The sequence below is a fragment of the Girardinichthys multiradiatus genome, chromosome 4 (assembly GCF_021462225.1).
Source record: "Girardinichthys multiradiatus isolate DD_20200921_A chromosome 4, DD_fGirMul_XY1, whole genome shotgun sequence".
NCBI classification, from domain to species: Eukaryota; Metazoa; Chordata; class Actinopteri; order Cyprinodontiformes; family Goodeidae; genus Girardinichthys; species Girardinichthys multiradiatus.
Genome location: NC_061797.1, coordinates 19,473,983 through 19,493,857, shown reverse-complemented (window position 1 = coordinate 19,493,857; position 19,875 = coordinate 19,473,983). Strand labels below are relative to the sequence as shown.

Genomic DNA, 19,875 nt, shown 5'->3' with positions numbered 1-19,875 from the left:
AGGCCCAAGAAAGTATTTTGTAAATCACAATTACTAGTAATGCTTGAAATATTTTACTCTGGAATGAATCTATACAAATGTGTCACTTTCTGAATTGAGAATTTTGAACTTTCACAATATTTTCATTTTCAGATGTACTTATATAAAGACAGATTATTCATCAATTGCTTTGTGACATTTAAAACGAGCAATTATAAAGTTTGATCTTCATTGGATAATTGGAGGCTTTTGTCTTGTAAAGTACCTAGAGACGACAGCTGCTGTCAATTAGAGCTATATGAAACTGCAATGAAGATAAAACTGAGAATGAAACACGTTTAAGGATTTTTATGGTTTATTAGAAGAAACTGCAAACATCAGCAAGTCTTCAGAGTGATGATAAAATCCAAGTGCTGCAAGGTGAGGGTGTAGAAAGGCCTCGTTCATTTCCTGCAAGAAAATAAGTTTCAGTGTATAAAAATACAGGAAATAGTCTTCCTGCGCCAAGCTCAGTAACAAACATTTAACTTACAACCATTGCTGTGATTGGTCATTTTTGCATATCTGAAGTTTGAATTTCTCCAAAATGCAGTTTGCTCAAGTTGGATGAAATTACATTTTTAAAAAAGGGCTTGCATCACACCCAGCAGGTTGACTTGTACTCCTCAATTTAATCTGGCTACTGTAAAATTTAGCAGTCAGAAAGAATGAGGAAGGCTCACTTTAGCATCGCTGTGCAAACCAAGAAGCCAGTGAAGCCTGCTTCAGGTCTATCAGTGGATGCAAATCAAACACTCTGACAAATATGAAGTGGTGCTCACCTGCTCAGTGGTTCGTTGCTGCTAGAATATTAAGTTAGGAGTCATCCCGTTGCAACCTTTAAGACAAGGGGGAGAGAAGACTTTAAACTCATGTCCTCATGAAGTATATGGACTGATTTTTCTGTACAGAAACGCAGAAAAGCATTTGGTTTGTTCTCCCTTATTCAATCCGAGACACCATTAAGAGGTGTGCAGAAAGCGCAGGGGGATTTACTGTTGCATCTGAAAAAATAAAACCCAGGATATCCCACAACAGAGAGACCAGGCTGTCAAAGATGCAGGTTGCAATCAAGCAATCACATTAAATATTCTCCATAATGTCAACAGAACCATATATACTTACAAAAAATTACGTTGCAGCTCTACTGGGACCCCCACTGCACATTCATTATGCTGCTTCAATAGCCTGCTGCAGCATCATCCATCTGGTCAATGAACTAAAGATACGGTCATCCAACATCTGGCTGGAAGAGACGACCAGCGAATGAAATGCGATTAACTGTGGAAAAAAAACATGTTACAGAATTAATACAACACACTCAGGGGTTGGAGGTTGTTTCTGGAGGCAAAGTTTACTAGTTATTTATTTATGGATGAAATATTGGAATAGCTTAATTATAGTCCGTTGGGAACCATTAGTCCCCGCAAAATAACTGTTATAAATTTGTCACTGTGTTTCTAAAGAAACATATCTACTCGTACTCGTCGTCTTCCGCTTTATCCGGGACCGGGTCGCGGGGGCAGCACTCAGTAGACACCCAGACGTCTCTCTCCCCAGACACCTCCTCCAGCTCCTCCAGGGGGAGCCCAAGGCGTTCCCAGGCCAGCCGAGAGACATAGTCCCTCCAGCGTGTCCTGGGCCATCCCCTGGGCCTCCTCCCGGTGGGACGTGCCTGGAACACCTCCCGAGGAATGCGTCCAGGAGGCATCCGGTATAGATGCCCGAGCCACCTCAACTGGCTCCTCTCGATGTGGAGGAGCAGCGGCTCTACTCCGAGCTCCTCCCGGATGGCCGAGCTCCTCACCCTATCTCTAAGGGAGTGCCCGGCCACCCTACGGAGGAAGCTCATTTCAGCTGCTTGTATCCAGGATCTCATTCTTTCGGTCATGACCCAAAGTTCATGGCCATAGGTGAGGGTAGGAACGTAGACCGACCAGTAAATTGAGAGTTTTGCTTTTCAGCTCAGCTCTCTTCACCACAACGGACCGGCACAGTGCCCCCATTACTGGGGCAGCCGCACCGATCCGTCTATCGATCTCCTGCTCCATTCTTCCCTCACTTGTGAACAAGACCCCGAGATACTTAAACTCCTCCACAAACATATCTATTGTAAAATAAATGTACGTACAACTGGAAAATAATCAACTTTCTTGGACCTCTGTTCTGATTACAGAAAACAACCTCAAGTCGACAGACTACAGGTTAGCTTGGCTTAAAAACCCACTGCTGAAAGCCAACAACGTTTCGAAAGACTGAAATTGAACCAAAAGGTCCAACTCAATGAACAACAAATTAATTACAACCTCTCCCGGAGCCGAAAATATCGGTTAGCTTCATACAATGTGGAGCTAGCTATTTTACACGTGGTCGCAGTTTGGTGAAATAAAAAGTAAACATTATTCTTCGGAGGTTCCTATTTAATCAAAATAACTGGGATAATACTCACTATGCCGCCTGGGATGTGAATTAACTGAACCTTTAACACTGGGAAGCATTGTGAACAACTTCCTCACTTCCAACTACAGAAAAGGACGCCACAACGTTAGCTTTCAGGTTATATAGGTCGCTGGCTGATGCTCGCTTTCGCCCCCACGTGGACGAAAAGAGAACTTCAATTGACATGGTCGCCCCCTGGTGTTCTTCTTCTTCTTCTTCTGTGTTGTTTTTTGGCAGTTGGCAAATAACTTGAAGATGTGCATTACCGCCACCAACTGGTATGGAGTGTGGTTCTTCATGGTTTTAAATCTTATTTACTATTACAACAATCAAATTTTATTTATTAATTTAGTGCTTTTGAAAAATCTAATTATAATTTGAATATGTTTGCTACCTAAACTTCTTTGCAAAGTATCTCTCAATATAAAATTTTCTTTAATACCTACAAATTCTCTCCTTAAAATTGTTCTTTCTTGTTCATATTTCTGACACTTCAATATTACATGTTCTATTGTTTCCTCCTCTCCACAATGATCACATTTTCCTGTATTATGTTTCTTTATCTTGAACAATGTAGAATTAAGTCCTGTATGTCCTAGTCTTAATCTTGTAATTAATCTTTCCTCTTTTCTACTCCTTCTTCCTGTTCTTACTTCTCCTACTATCTTGTTGATTCTGTAAAACCATCTTCCTTTCTTTTCTTCATCCCACCTTTTTTGCCACTCTTTCCTGATTCTCTGTTTAATTATATTTCTTGCCTCTGACCTACTAATATTTATTATAAAGCTAATGTTGTTTTGTGTTGCCTTCTTTGCTATCCTGTCCGCCTTCTCATTCCCTCCAACTCCTACATGCGCCGGTACCCATAAAAACACTAATATTAATCCCATTCTTTGTATTCTAAATAAAGTAAGTTTTATTTCCAACAAAATGTCTGGTCTACCCTCTGAATGATTATGTTTTAAACTTAATAATGCTGAACTTGAGTCTGAACAAATGATTGTTTTTAATGGTTTTATATCCTCCACCCACTGCACTGCTAACAATATTGCTAATAATTCTCCTGAATATACTGATAATCCATTTGTAATTCTTTTTCCTACTTTTATTTTAAATTCTGGTATTACAAATGCTACTCCTATTTTTTCATCTGTTTTTGATGCGTCTGTGTAAATCTGGACATAATGATAGTAATTGTTTATATATTCTTGTATTATACTTGAATCTAATCTACATTTTGGATCCTTTTTCTTTTCCATCAATGCCATATCCACCACTGCTTCTGGTAACAGCCACGGTGGTACTACTGGCAAAGGCAACATTAAACTTATTTCTTTTTCATATATTTGAAATTTTTCTGCTATATTATTGATAATCCAACCAAAACTCTTAACTTGTTTTTTTTCTTTTTCCCAGCATGGTTTTAAAATATCACGTGTGGGATGATCCGGATTATTGCTTTGTAAGTTTATCCAGTAATTTATTGCTAACTGTTTCCTTCTTATATCTAATGGCATCTCTCCCATCTCTACCTGAAGTGCTGCTATTGGACTGGTTCTGATTGCTCCTGTACAAATTCTTAAAGCTTGATGTTGTATATTGTCTAATTTTATAAGATGAGTGTTTGCTGCTGATCCATAAATTATACTTCCATAATCAATATTTGATCTAATTAATCCTGTATAAATTCTTTTTAATGATGTTCGATCTGCTCCCCAATCAATACCAGCCATACATCTCATAATGTTTAATATTCTTTTGCATTTATCTATGATTTTTTCTATATGTACTTTCCATATAATTTTTTCATCAAACCATATACCTAAAAATTTTATATTTTTTACTTGTTCTAAAACTTGATTGTATAATTTTAGTTTGATATTTTCTCTTTTCCTTTTCTGTGTAAACACCATTAGTTTTGTTTTTTCCACTGAGAATTTAAATCCCCATTGATTTGCCCATTGTTCTATTCTAATAATCTCATCCTGTATTTTCTTTTCAATAAATTTGATATTACGACCCCTTTTCCATATAGCTCCATCATCTGCAAATAGTGAGCAACCGACGTCCTTACCAATATTTTTAAATACATCATTTATCATTATAGAAAACAATAACGGACTTATAATACTTCCTTGAGGAGTACCATTATCTATTATATATTTATCTGACAATTCTTGACCAATTCTTACTTGTATTGTTCTTTTTGTTAAAAAATCTTTAATCCAGTTAAACATTTTTCCAGTAATACCCATTTTATTTAATTTAATTAATAATCCTTCAACCCACATCATGTCATATGCTTTTTCTATATCAAAAAATACAGCTACTACATTTTCTTTGTTTATTTGTGCTCTCCTAATTTCATATTCTAAACATAATGCAGAGTCATTTGTGCTTCTCCCTTTTCTAAACCCATTTTGATTTCTAGATATATATCCATTAATATTTAAATAATATGTTAATCTATTATTAATCATTTTTTCCATTATTTTACAAATATTTGATGTTAATGCGATTGGTCTATAATTTTCTGGTTTTGTGTTATCTTTTCCTGGTTTAGTTATTGGAATAATTATTGCTTCCTTCCAGCTCTGTGGCAGCTCTCCCTCCTCCCAGACTTTATTGTATAATTCTAATATTTTGTCTTTTGCTTTGTCATTAAGATGTTCTATCATCGTATAGTAAATTTGATCTTTTCCAGGTGATGTATTTTTTGTTTTCCTGGTTACAAAGTTCAATTCTCCTTGTGTAAATGGTTCATTTATTAATTTATTTGTATCTACATTATTTTGCATTAATTCTTTATATTTCATCTTTGTGATTTCCCTACCTTTCTTTCCCTCTTCACTAATATTATTTGAACTATGAATTTTACTAAATGTTTTAGCTAATATTTCTGCTTTTTCTTTATCTTCCGTTACAGTTATATTATCTATTTTTAATATAGGATATCCATATTCTTTTCTAATACCCTTCATTCTTTTAATCGTTTTCCAAATTTGATCAATTTTTGTTTCTCTCCCTACGGTATTACAAAAGTTTCTCCAATATTCTCTTTTTGTATGTTTAATGATCTTTCTTACCTTTGCCTGCTTTCTTTTGTACTCAATTAAATTCTGATAAATTGGGTTACTTTTTAACATTTTAAATGCTTTATTTCTTAATTTTATTACTTCACTACATTCTTTTGTCCACCATGGCACAATTTTTTTATCGTTCTTTCTTCCTCCTTTTTTTATTGATTCTTCTGCAGCCTGTAATATTTTTTTACAGATATTTATAGTTAAACTATTTATATCAATTGACTCATCTATTTCTTCCAATTTCTTTTGACTTAAATATTTAAATTTTTCCCAATCAGCCTTATTAAAGTTCCATCTTTTATATAATCCTGTATTCCTGTTATTTATTAATATTCCTGTTATGATTTTAATGGGGTAATGATCACTGCCTACTGTTGTATCTTTGTCAATGTCCCACTCACAGTTATTGGCTAAACAATTTGATACAATTGTTAAATCAATCACAGACTCTGTACCTGTTTTTACATTAATTCTTGTTCCTTTTCCATCATTTATACATACCAAATTTTTTATTTCCATTATTTCTTCAATAACTTGTCCATTTTTATTATTACATTTTCCCCATAATGTGCTGTTAGCATTAAAATCTCCACACCATACTACTTTTCCTTCTAAGTATCCCATTAATTCATCAATCAACTCAAATGATAATATTTTACATGGATTATAAAAATTTATTATTTTACACTTTTCCTTTTTATTGTAAATTTCAACTACTATATATTCTAACTCTTTGCCTTTTCCTAATATCTGATATTGTATCCCTTCTTTTATAAATATTCCACATCCTCCTCCACTTCCTTCTATTCTATCCCTTCTGATACTATTGTACCCTTTAAACACAAAATCTAGGTTTGGTTTTAACCACGTCTCCTGTATACATATAATTTCTGGTTTTTCATCATTTCCATCTATATACCCTTTAAATTCCTGTCCATTAGCGATTAAACTTCTTGCATTCCACTGTAATATTATCATATATTTCTATCAGCTGGGGTTCCTCCTTGCCTTCCATCTGTTTCCAACTTTTTATTAATGTTTTCCCAAGATCCTTCTTTAAACCCTAAGAACTTTTCTGCTCCTCTGACTATTATTTTAATCTTTTCTGTTTTGTGTTTAGCCTGTTCAGTGCAGTTAATGACATAAGCTATGAATAATATCAGTTTTTCCACAGACATTGTAACATTTTCCTCTGATTCTACTTTTCTTTGTTGATAATCTTGAATCCTAATTTGACCTTCATCCCTTGATCTTTCTTTCTGTACATTTTTGACTGCTTCGGCATAGCTTATGTTTTTAGTCATTTTAATTTGTTGGATTTCTTTTGCTTTCTTCCTTACCTCACATCCCCCGAATGTAACTCTATGTTTCCCTCCACAATTGCAACATTTTTCCTGCACTTCTTCCCCACAATCTTAAATTCTGTGATCTTCTCCACATTTTGGACATCTTTGTTTTCCTTTACAGACAGCTGCTATATGACCATATCTCTGACATTTAAAACATCTTAGTGGTGGAGGAATGAAAGGCCTCACAGAAAAACTCAGATATCCTATTTTAACATTTTGTGGCAACACCTTTTCTTCAAAATCTATTAAAATTGACAGGCTTCCTACTCTTTCACCATTTACATTTTTTGTCAGTCTTTTGAGATTTTTTACCTTTGCACCAACAATGCTTTTTTTTAACTTGTCTATATCTTCCTCCATAGGAATGCCATAAATTACCCCCCGAATGATTTTATCTTCTCCTATAATCTTCCTCTCTGTCACTGTTTTCTTGCAAATGTTTTCCACTTGTAAAGCCTTTCTTCTTTGTTCTTCAGTTTTACACACCACCAGTATATTTCCATCTCTCAAGACCTTCACCATTTCAACATCTCCTATCTTTTTTTTAATTTCTCTAGATAGTGAAATAGGACTCAGGTTCTCTTTTTCTTCTTCATTTTTTATCTTTAATATTATTTTACATTCTTCCCTTCCGATTTTCCTCCTAACTACTCTCTCTTCTTCAGAACTGTTTTCTTCCAACTCTCTTTTATTCCTTTGGCTGTCTAACATTTTTCCTTCTTCTGCTTTACCTCTTCCGCGTCCTCTCCCTCTACTTACTGGCGTCCATTCATCAAAGTCCATATTATCCTCCTGTGTATCCATTCTGAACCATTCACATACCAGTTTATGCCTTTTACTGCCACTTCCAAAAGTAAATAATTTCTACCACTGTGGGGTTCTTAGTAGACCAGCGTTTTCAGATCGAAGTTTCGCGCCAAGATCCTGCCTCCAACCAATCCTTTTCCCCGGCTTCTCTCGTAGCTCTGGCCCCCCCTGGTGTTCACAATAGGAGGTGCGTGAAATAATGATTTCTCCTCAGTTTCTTGAAACAGTTTACGATTCTTTAACTGGCTGTATCTAACATTTTGACATGACTACAAATTGTAAAATTTGCAGATTAATATAATATTAGTACTCAATAGTAGTAACACAAATAGCCTGATCGAAAAACATAAAGGTCTGTTAAATTTAAAAAATAAACGCTAAAGCCAAATTTAGATCACAAGGCACGCATGCATGCGCAGGAGAAGCCTCCCGCCTCCCTTGATCACTTTGAGAGAGCGCATCACGCTCCTTAATTGGACTCCGCCAGCCAGCGAAAGTGGTCTCTCTGCATCTTCCCGTGGATTTATGTGAAGGCATGCTGGCATCCAAGAAGACTTAAATAAAGGTAACCATATCTCTAATTGTAGGAGAACACCATTTGTGTTTAATAGCCCTGTTAAATGTTTTTCGCTCATTAACCTTATGAAAGACAGAAATGATCTCTAAATAGTCAACAGGGAGCAATGTGGAACTAGTGGACTTGGCTGAAATAATGTCATCAAATCTAAATTGTGTCTTTTTTTTTTCTATTTTAAAGGCGATATAGACCAGAGAAAGAGTCCAGCTATGTTCAGAGCAGTGTTTGGAAACAAGAAGGAAGGAGGAGGGAAAAAGAGCCAGAAAAATGCAGGTAACCTATTGATACATTCAAAGTTAAAGAGTAACTTCTCATTATTCTGCTATTTCCCAGCCTTTTTTCTGTAGGATTTCCATGCTGTCTCCAGTATAGAAATAAGGAAATGTATTTCACATGGTAAAAAGTCTTGTTTTATTTGCTGTTAATATTCCTCTCCCTGGTGAGGTAAATGGAGCCATTTCAATTAGCCTAATTCATCAGTGTTCTGTCCTTCACACAGTGTCCCGCTGCTTTTATTTTAAGTGTGTCAGTCAAAGTTGGACTGGGTTAAGCAAACATCATGACCTACTAAAAAAAAATCTAAAAGGATTTGTGTGGGTAAATAAAGTGGATGCGATTAACCTGCAGATTTGCAGGTATGTTGTTGTACTGTCAGTGAATTAACAGCTCGTTCTGGAAGCCCCATGTATTTTTCAGAGGGTGAACTTGTCAACTTGCAGCAGTACAGAGAAGATTTCAGCTTGCACAGTGAAGATACATGAACATAAGTAGAGCTCAGTATTAGAGCAACCATGTTGCTCATTAATATTTAATAATGTGCTGCACTGGGAAGCAAAGAACAGAGAGGACAGAGAACTGTGTCAGTCTCATTAAATTCAAATAGTGTGTTTACAGTACACTGGCACGACTCTTATCTTTTAGGAAAGACTTTCTTTATCTAATCTTATCATACCTCTAATGATCTTGTAGATTTACAGTTTATTTAAGTTATTTATAGCATATTTATTCTAGTTTGCATTTTATAATAACAGTAAAACCCGACCTATTAAATGCTACACAACTGCACAACTATACACACACCATTATAACACCTATTTATAAATTGCAGGTTTCCGTCTGTCGCATGATATCTTTTTGAAGACTCAAGACCAGGCTTAGAGGCTTCAGTTGCAATGGATGTGAAAACGTTACTATTATGAACTGACTGATGTGAGAAATGTAGGCCATTAAATCTTTTCTCAAATAGAAGTTACCAACTCTACATCAACTCACACAGCATACCCTGACGTTAGATATGGCCTGCTTCCTGTTAAATCAACAATTTTCCCATCTATCCCATGCAGGTGTTGAGGTACACATGCCCAGCATCCAGCATCGAGGCAGCAACCAGCGTGCAACTCACCACCATGGTCATAATGGCAGCCAACTAAATCGGAAGAGACTGACTAAGGGCGTGTCCATTTCTTTACCGTCCTCCCCCCTTCTCCCTCGCCAGGGCGACATGGCTTCCTCCCAATTGTGCGTCAAGTTCCCAGGTGAGTTTCTTTGAAATAATCAACACAAACCAATGTCACAGTGACAAAGCGCTGCATGTAAGGGATTAGTTGTAAAGGGACCAAGAAGCTCTTGCATGGCTTTGTTTCAATTAGCAGAGAGCTACTGTGCGTTCAGTTGTTCATAAATGTGACAGAACGTGCAAGTGCATGCTGAATGTGTCCTCAGGGCCCAAAAGATATGAGACAGATTGTCAGAGTTAATAATTCAGAGAAACAACTGAAGGCAATGGCCCCAATTAGTTTGCTCAATGTCAGGGTATTTTATTAGCTTTGATCTATACACCAATTAATCTGGGAATTGATGAACATAGACAAAGTAAATACAATTTTGGCAATAGCTTGCTTAGGATCACACAGGTATTATGCATTGGTGGGTGTAGTTTTAGATACTTTACAATGGATAGATTTAAAATAGGACTGATGAGTTTTCATCCTTTTCTCTTCCTTTCCACATGAGACAAAAAGATCATGAAAAAAGTCTTTCAGCTCATTTTCCTGGTCTTTAAAAACGACAGAAGTATGACATACATACATGTACCAACATTAAACCTATTGTCTTTCTGTGATTGCTGGAGACTTATCATGGTTAGTTTATGTACTGCATTCACCTGAGAATTACAAATCATAATACAAACCCAGCTTGTATTTTCTTGTCATTAATGCATTTTCAGGTTAAATATAATCTAGTAATAAAAATTGCTCAAAATAAGATCCTTTCCTTGATGGAACTATCTTCATATTTCTTAGGTTTTGTGCGCTAGACTCCTTTCTTCACTTCCTCCTCTCATGTCTTATTTTCTCCCAACTGCAAAGCAGAATCAGGAGTCGAGGGAGTGGCACAAAGTAAATGAGTTCAGACAGCAAGTACTTAAGAAAAGAGTCCTGCTTGCAGTTTTATCATGCTTATTAGAACAGTATTTCTAAATCTCTGCAGCTGGCTTCTGTCAGATAAATTGCAAGTTAATTTTGTTCAAAATAATAATGCTGCAGAGATCTTCAGAAAGTGCACCCTTGCCAAAAGGCTTGTCTGTTGCAGCTGGATTCAAGGAACTGAGTAGTGCTTCAAATGTAGTTTTTAGAATTAATCTCTTTTTCATAAACTAGTAAAAGGAACAAAGATACCTCATAATTTGCAAGTAAAACAAATTTAAAATGTGTGCATTCCTTGAGTAAATGCAATGACTTAATGTTGAATGCTCCTACAGTTTGAAAGTATCAGGGGTGTCTTACATAGAAGAAGCAGTAGGTGGCAGTATCTTTCAGCAAGTCTAGCCAGCCATTCAGAAAAAATACAGTCCTATGACATTTCATTGCATGCATCGTTGCCGCAGCCCCAGCAAATACGAAAGGAAAATTACAGCAAGTTGATATCTGTAGCGTCAGGACCTCTAGCTCTTTGGTGGTCACGAACAATCACATTTGACACAGTGTGTTGCTCTGCATAGTTTTGTTTCAGTCCATCGACAAGCACGATTCAAACAGTCACTTCCTCTTGAGAATACAAAATTAGCACACTCCGGTGTTTGCAAATGCCTCATCCTTGAACGTCTCATCTCTCCAGGAGAACCTGCTTCCAACAACTCTGAGATGCTGATGCATGATTTGAGACACACCCGCACACATGATAGTGCACTGATTCCCCTACCACACACACACACACACAGCTGAGGTAATAATTTGTCATAGATAAACACCCACAATACTGTGAATAATGTTTGCATGCGTGGCCCGCTCTGTGTACATTCTGCTAGATACTCTTGGGACACAATTCAAAATTCTGCACCGCAGATCTCATTTGGGGAGGCTTGATCTCCCTCTCTCTCTCACTCACTTTCTTTCATCCCTCCCTTTCTCCACCCTCCAATTCCTGCCTCCCACCCTGACTTGCTCTCCCTCCCTCTCCCTCCTGCCTCTCTGCTGTGGCCAAAGAACGAGCAAGGAAGCCGGAGTATGTGGATGGCTCTTCCAGCGTGAGAGAACCTCTTGTCTTTGCTTCCTGCCTTGGCAAGAAAGGCCACAGAGGTGAGACCGGGAGTGCATGGGTGTATTTAACAATGTCTGTTTTTTTCCAGGTACTGATCAATGAAGCTGAATAAGAGTATGAGTGGGGCTTAGGCAGAGGAACGAATGAGGTGAAATAGGAACAGGGAAATGAGTGTTTGGGTTTTAATTACACCCTGAAGGCTTTATAATAAGTTTTTTTTTTCATGAAGATGTGTCTAAGGTAAATGATGTCTTTGTGGTTTTAAGCAACGATCTGTTTTATTTCCTGAGTCCTCACTAAATTTTGTTTTCGCAGATCATTGTGCAAATACACCTCCTCAAGCTTTTTTCTCCCTGTGTTTTTGACCAGAGGGCTACCCTTAGGCTAAACAGATTTCGTGAGGCATCTTCCCTTCCCAGTTGCCAGGCACCTCTCAGCTTCCTGTTTCCAATGGCAACTGCCAGGTGGTTTGATGAATAGTACTGGACATGCAAAAATGTCCTCATGTTGCTCCAGATTGAACTCTGCTAACTGAAAGTAAACTTTTTCTCCCTCTACACCTCTTTGAAGTACACAGTGCAGGTTCTTAAACTGTGAAAGGAGTGTCTCACCTCTTAAAATCAACCTTAGTCCTCTCAATACTGGTTTTGTGTTTGGCACATTGTGTGGTCTAAAAAAAGAAAAAAAACCAAAAGGAATGTGATATAGGATCTTCAATGGAGAGCAGAATTAGAAAGAAGCAGTCGAGGGAGTAAGAAATGAATGTGAGGTCTCAACGAAAAGATGTTTGAGAGGAGGAGTGAACTGTTCCTGAAATCCGTGATGTCCTGTCATCCATCTACTTAGTATTCATGTTACTCAGCTGAGATCAATACATACATACGGTATGATGATGTAGGAATGGAACGGTGGGCACAGAGATTTACAAAAAATATCTGCGTTCCAGCCTTTCTTTGCTGAGGTGAGCACATATCTCAGATGAGCAGTGGTCAACGCATGAGGGAGGCTTAAACAGTGATGAATGAATGCAGCTTATGGCCCGTGTCAGCTCAGTCTCTCCTGAGAGAAACGACGAAGGCGAGATCCAGGGCTCTCCACTAAGTTCGTTGAAATTCACAGCCCATCTCTTGACAGAGAGCACCTGGCAGGCGTATGAACAGGGAATCTCGCAACCTCGTTCAGCCTCTCGCTGCTACTCTAACCGGGGACTGGATGGCTACTGTTTGTGCACTCATAATTGGTGCAGCTGGGGATTGTGATGACCTGTGGATGCATGCATTTCTTGCAGTCAACTGCTGATTGCTGCTGGCTGGGAACCTCACAAGCAAAACATGGGTGGTGTCTGTCAAACTGAGTTTTTGTTGTGTCTGACGTTCTCCAATTTTTGCGATTTTAAATGTGTATTGATCTTTTGTGTTTCTATCAGACCTCCACGTGGAGCCCCACCTCGGCTCCTCCCTTTCTACCCAGGAACTGATGACCAGACTATGCTTCTTATTGGGCGAAGCAACGGGCAGCACTGCTAGCTCTCCTATGGAGGACAGGAGGGAAAAGAAGGTGGGATGTGTATTGATTTACAGCCCTCTGAAGTCATTAGGCATGAGTAATATAGATTATTTTCTTTTTTTAATCAAGCTATTGTTTAAAAATAAACTACACAGGTTCAGATTTTTCATCAGCATCCACAGAGCACCATTTCTACTCAGCAGCCGACAGGTTTTAACCCCTCTGTGAGTCTCTGTGCCATTGCCTTGCTCAGCCTTGGCCCATTTTCTCAGCCTCATTCCACCACCTGAGCTCCAGATTCAGTCAGCTTTGCAGAGATAGCACGGTTCATATGAGGAATGTGGGTTGTCCTGGCTAAGATAGATGAGGCTTTAGTATAAAGGGAATAACAGCGAGCTGTTTAAACTCCACTGCATTGCCTCCCAACAGTTTCTGTGTTGCAGAAACGTTGCATCAGTAATGAAGAGACTGTAAATGCACATAATCAAAGGAAAGGACGAGGAATCTTCAGTCAAGGCTAGTTTTGCCTCCTTAAAAACTCAGCAGTTTAGGACTGAAATCTCCCAGGGTGTGTGATAAAAGCAAGTAAATACATTTATTTAGTTATTTAATCTCTAATGTTATATATAACCTGGCACACGTTTGCAAAATGTCTTACTACAATAAATGTATAATGCTCACAATTTCCTTATATCACAGATTTCTTTTTCATCTTCCCATTTTAGCATAGTATTGTAAATTAGAAAAAAACATCCTTACAGCTAGAAAAACAATTTACCATCAGTTTTGTCTATGTTTCTTCAGATCTGAGTGAATCAGCAGCATGTTATTACATTGATTTGTGGGTAAATTACCCATTTCTATAGTAACTGAATTAATTTTAAGTACAATAATTATGAAAACTGAGGAAATTAGAACTTTTGGTTCCTATCTGAATGTTCGTTCAAGGCAAACGCTGTCATGCAGATGAAAGTCATGTTAAAAGGGTCAGGGCTGATGCTATTAATTCGCCATGATTTGGAAATGGAAGAAATCCTCTTTAAGTGTGAATGTTTGAGAGAGCCACTTCCCCTTATATGTGCCGGGGTGGTTTCCCACAGACATGCCCCTGTAAGAAGAGGCGCAGGAAGTCCAGAGTCTGATCATTGCAACAAAAGTTAACGTCCACAGAGTCTTACTGCTTTTTCATCTCATGGTCTGTGGAGGGATTATGGGACATTTTACTTTAGCTGCCTCCAAAACTGGGATACAAACAACATACTTGATGCCTAAATTCTTGATGCCCAAATTAGAGACCTAATTATTTCCCTTTTGCATCATTTCTGCAGTTCCTGAAGCATTTTTGTATAGCGCAGTGCTGGGCAACATTTTATTACCACAGTCTCATTTTGATTTAGTTAAAGCAATCAATGTACCATACAATGAATGGAAAAAAAAATCTTCTTTCAGGCAGATGTACTTGAAGATTCTTTCAAGGTTTTTCTTCATCCTACTTTGTTGCCTGGTTAGCAAACCTGCTTGAACACACAGTGAAAGTTTTTTTTTCATGTATTAGGGCACCATCATTTCAATCAAGCTGAGGCCTGGACTTTGACTGGGCCAATTTTTCAGCCATTCTTTTGTAGATTTTCAGCTGTGTTTGGGAGAACGGTCCTGTAAAATGGTCGGTTTCAGCCAAGCTCTCATTGTTAAACAGGTGGCCTCACATTTGACTCCTGAATATTTTGGTATACACAAAGTACTCAGGTGCTATGACTGCATAACCGACCCAAATCATCACCCCTCTACCACCATAGTTGACAGTTAGGGTATTTGTGCTGATTTGCTGTGTTTGTTTTTATTTTTTTTATTTGTCACGTGGGTTGTTGTACATTATTTCAAAACATTTGGTCTCATGTTTCTAAAGAACATTGCTTCAGAAGGCATTCATCAAGTTATGCTCCTCTGTTATTTGTAAAGACTTTCTCCTGATAACCCTTTCAAACAAGCCATTATTGTTTAGGCTTCTTCTCATTGTTGTATTATAGACTTTAACATTAACTTGCTAACAGAGCACTGTGGGGTTTCATTCCTTTAACTCAATAAACTCAGTTATGCAACATGTGAAATATTCCACTATCCCCCTTCTTGTGCAGCAAATCTGCCCTGACACAGCGAAGGCAACAAGACCTACCGTACAGTTTGCCTAAACTTTCAGGACAGGATAGGTGTAAAAACAAACATAAACCAAACAATAAAAGGTTGTGGTATCAATACCAATGATGGTACTTGACCTGCCTTTAGTGGTACTCAGAAGTACCAGGAATTATTTGTCATATAGAGATAAAAAGCAACAACAGCCAAAAACATAGTTATTCAAAGACACATCAATCTTTGCTTCATCAGAAATGTAGTAAAAGAAAAGTATAGTTGGAAAAATTTCAAGATTTCCTGGTAAAACAGAAACAGAGGAGAGTAAATCAATACAAGAGCTGGCGGCTACATATGCTGTGACCATGTGTTTGCCAGTTGATGGACTCAGTGGCCAGGCTACTAACAATGCATTTCTCTGCCTTTTATACATTCAAAGATTGTAGCAACATTTTCACTAAAGATGGTTGTATAGTACTGTCCATGTGAAAGATTTAGTGAGATACAAATTAGTGTAGAAAAATAATTTTTTAACAAATTTTAAGTGCAAGGCAGACATATTTTCTTCCTTGAACATCTGATGTTTTGTTCATTTTTAGTTTTTATTCAGGGTTTCTGTCCATTTTTCATGTCCCGATTATATACTTTTTCAGATCCAATGGATTCTCAATTTTTTTTATATTAAAGACAAAGGTTCACAATGAGTTTAATGCAAACCCTGCAAAACAACAGATAGGATGGATGGATGGATGGATGGATGGATGGATGGATCTTCAACTATCTTATATCCAATTAAATGTTGAATTTCTTCTATTTTTTAGTGTGACACCTCTGTCCAAGGGGGGAGTCCCAGCTCCACTCTTACCTGCAGTACCACCTCCCCTTGTACGGAGAGCCCCACATCCACCCTGAGTATCAGTGCTGGAGGCCAGTCCCTAACCCAGTCTTTACCCTTAACCTCCCCTCATTGTGGCTCTAGCACCAGCCCCTGTGGGACCCTCTCTAGCCCTGCACACAGCCCTGCCCCCTGTCCTACTTCTGGACTCATCTCTGTGAGCAGTCCTGGGCTTCCATCTCAGAGCCCCACCTCAACCTTGGAGAGCAAGGATAGTGGTATTATAGGTGAGTATGGCTTTTTTTTTTTTTATACCATACTTCCACATTATCTAATTTCAAATATTTTTTTCCATCAGCAGCTGAAGCATGTCCTGTACAAGAGTGTCAGCAAAAGTGTAAACACACTGAGCTGTAAAATTATCATTGACCTAATTAATGCAAAGTAAAACTATTTAAATGTTTTTAATTAAAATAAATCTTGAAACTTATAGGAAGTTGTTTGAAACTCAAATAGGTTTTTAATCTTCAAACGTGCACCCTAACCTGACATGTGGTTTTTCTGAGCTGCTTGTGCCACTTCGGCCTTAAGGCTTCAGCTCCATGCTGTCAAAACTGGGACACTGCTGTCTTTGTTGCGTATGTGTCTGATTCTCTCAAAATAGGACACTTTTTTCTCCTTAAATAGAGTTTGTATTTATAGTTGATTACAAAAGACACATCAAGCGCAATGAAGTCCTGCTGATCAAAGAGGTCATGTGTCCTGTTTTTCTCTTTCGATTGAGTAAATTTGTGTTGTTCAAAATAAGGCTAATTTTTGCGTCTTCAAAACTGTTTACAATCTTACTCAAGCTGTTCTCGGATGGACTGCTTTCAACATATTTTCTTTCCCTCTTTCAGCAACCATCACAAGTTCCTCTGAGAATGAGGAGCGCAGCACTTCCAGCGATGTTCTGACAAAGGAGGAGTGCCCAGGGGGCAGTGCTGGTGTCATGGGCCACGCCAGCGACGACCGCCATCCTGGGCAAACCAGGGACAATCTGATGGCCTCACAACCAGAGGCCTTACCCAGAACCGAGATCATGGAGCTAAGGACACCACCGGCACCAAAAAGACCCCTCCCACAGCACCACATTCAGGGCTCCTCTTCACTCGTGATGCCCCGTCCAAATTCAGTGGCAGGTATAATGTAACCGAGACACATTGAGTATTTTTCTTTCTTGCTATTTCACAGAGAGTTTGATGAGTTATGAAGATGGCACTTGTACTAACACTTAAGAAAAAGATCCACCTTTCTGCACCATATAAAGCTCATGAATTAACATGAATTTCTTTGAGTCACATTGCAGTTTCTAATCAAGGAGCAGAGACTCCAGGAAATGTGAAAATAGTCCCGATCATAACTCTTCTTCATGCCACTTTGTGCCACTTTCACACCTTCATTCTTGTAAACTTTAAACAAATGAGACATAATTAGTGAGAAAGTGAATGAGTTGCCAAAGCTTCCATTATTCTGTACATGAAATAGGCTAATGAGAGCATAAATATAACAGCTGTGACCTGGGTGATTAATTAGTGGAGTGATTAATTTGGTGTGAATGGCAAATTGATTGAATTGATTGTTGATTTGATGCTTTCTAAATACTGTTAGGGCATAAATCTGCAAGATCTCTGTGATGCAGAGCACCTTGAACTGGTGCTCTACTTAACACTGAAGCTAGATACGTTCAGTGAGCAGCACCAGTTAGAAGTCCTGGGAGGCCTCCAGTTATCATAAAAGTAACGCCGCCCCTCCCCTCTTCTCCACAGTCACGATCTTTTGCTGGTGCACAAGGCTCTTTTTCTTCCCTTAGATGTCAGTTCATTTGTGGTGGAAGCAAACGGAGAGATTCCCTAAGGAGCGGATTCACAGTAATGCCTGCCAGTTTCGTCTGTCAGCTGGTGCTTTCATTTATACAGTCTTGATGAATTTGGGAATAAAGATTAAGCGAACAGTGGCAGCAACAATCCTGTTTTACATGCATTAGGAATTCAAACACGTGAAGCTGAATGCACATTGTGATTAACAATAAGATCACATGGAACTTATTGCTGGATGACAAATGTTGTTGCAATGCAAAGTCAGAACCTGGAGGTGTGCGACAGTTCTTGTATGTTTTTCAGATTAAAATAATCTCCCTGAATCCGGCTAGATTATATTGCAGCACAATTACATTAAATGTAATTGAATTTCAATTTGATTCTGAATTTTGAATTTGATTTGGATTCTATACACTATTGGTCAAAAGTTTTAGAACGCCTTTCTCATTTAATGGTTTTCTTTATGTTTATGACTATTTACATGTACGTAAACTCCCAATGAAGGCATCAAAACATTGAATGAACATGTATGCAATTATGTAGCAAACCAAAAGTGATAAAATAACTTTAAATATGTTATATTTTAGAATCCTTAAAGTAGCCGCCCCCTTTGCTGTGATGACTGAAATATTAACATTTGGCCATCTCTCAATGAACTTCTGAGAAGTTCTTTCAAGATTCTTTGGAAAACCATTTCAGGTGACCACCTCTTGAAGCTCATGGAGAGAATGACAAGAGAGCAAAGCAGTCATCAAAGCAAAGGGTGGCTATTTTGTAAAAATCTAAAATCTAAAAATGTTTAGAGTTATTTCACATTTTGTTTTCTACATAATTCCATGTGTGTTCATTCACACAGGTTTGTTGTCTCTGGTGAGAATCTACAATTTAAATAGTCATGAAAATATAGAGATCCATTCAGTGAAAAAGGCGTTCTAAAACCTTTGACCTGTAGTGATTATCTGGACATAAACTTGACGCATTTGTCTTATAAAGTGCCATAAAGTGAGAGTTGTTCGTAGTTGGTGCTGCCTAAATTAGATGACATTACAATGTTTTTTTTTTTTTGCAAAACAATTGTGTAATATTATTCCTCAGCTTCCCTCCGTTTGTGTTTAAGATGAATGAAAAGCCGCTAATAATGTATTTACTGCTTTGCAACTAGAACTGAGGTGGGAGCAGGTGTCTTTACAAGCTACACATTGCTGCTGTGGAAGTGAAACAATTTATTAAACTGGCATGTTCAATTTCAGCTGTGTTTATTTGCTGGATTTACAATCTGCGCAGGCCAGGTAGATGCTTTTTTTTGTTTTTGGAAAACTGAGAAATGTATTGAAATTTGACTTGATTGCTTATTATATCTCAAAACTGCTACTTCTGTTAATGAACACTGTACAGATTAAAGCCGGTAATGAATAGATTGCCATAAAAGATGAACAAAAGCAGTTCATTACGACCTCTAAAGCTGTCATAAATCTTGTTTTCATGTTGACTTGCCTAACTCCAGTGGGTGCAGTAATTTGTTCTTGTACTAAGGTCGTGAAATGGCCAAGAAATAATACTAAACAAAATGGTTACTTCTATTGTCCTTTAAGAGAAGCAACACCTACTAGAGAAATACAGAATTACATATCAAATGGTTAGCTAAAACTGTGCCTTTTTCTCCAGATTTAAATGCATTGAAACATGGTAAGGCTATCTGTTTTCCAGTCTTTTTGCTGAGATGTTAGGT

At 37.8% G+C, this 19,875-nt stretch overlaps 1 protein-coding gene, 1 long non-coding RNA gene and 2 other non-coding genes across 5 annotated transcripts in view; 1 reads left to right on the top strand and 3 right to left on the bottom strand.

The window, feature by feature from the left end:
- Positions 1–316: 316 nt before the first annotated feature.
- On the bottom strand, positions 317–2,624 carry LOC124867556. Its single transcript, XR_007038101.1, has 4 exons — positions 2,468–2,624; positions 1,144–1,299; positions 801–856; positions 317–429 (listed from the first exon to the last, which is right to left on the bottom strand). It is a non-coding gene; the product is annotated as an uncharacterized LOC124867556 (long non-coding RNA).
- LOC124867656 lies at positions 634–765 on the bottom strand. Its single transcript, XR_007038119.1, has one exon. It is a non-coding gene; the product is annotated as a small nucleolar RNA SNORA31 (small nucleolar RNA).
- LOC124867657 lies at positions 949–1,081 on the bottom strand. The gene has a single exon (XR_007038120.1). It is a non-coding gene; the product is annotated as a small nucleolar RNA SNORA31 (small nucleolar RNA).
- Positions 2,625–7,971: 5,347 nt separating the features above from the next.
- The window catches only part of LOC124866820 (protein TANC1-like), a 45,333-nt gene continuing 33,429 nt past the window's right edge, over positions 7,972–19,875 (top strand). Inside the window, exons 1-7 of one of the 2 annotated variants that reach the window (XM_047362783.1) lie at positions 7,972–8,264; positions 8,457–8,549; positions 9,620–9,811; positions 11,762–11,854; positions 13,243–13,373; positions 16,274–16,574; positions 17,187–17,468. In XM_047362783.1, the coding sequence (XP_047218739.1) occupies positions 8,486–8,549; positions 9,620–9,811; positions 11,762–11,854; positions 13,243–13,373; positions 16,274–16,574; positions 17,187–17,468 (1,063 nt within the window). In that variant the 5' untranslated portion in view covers positions 7,972–8,264; positions 8,457–8,485. The remainder of the gene's footprint in view (positions 8,265–8,456; positions 8,550–9,619; positions 9,812–11,761; positions 11,855–13,242; positions 13,374–16,273; positions 16,575–17,186; positions 17,469–19,875) is intronic. The other variant, XM_047362784.1, reaches the window with a different exon arrangement.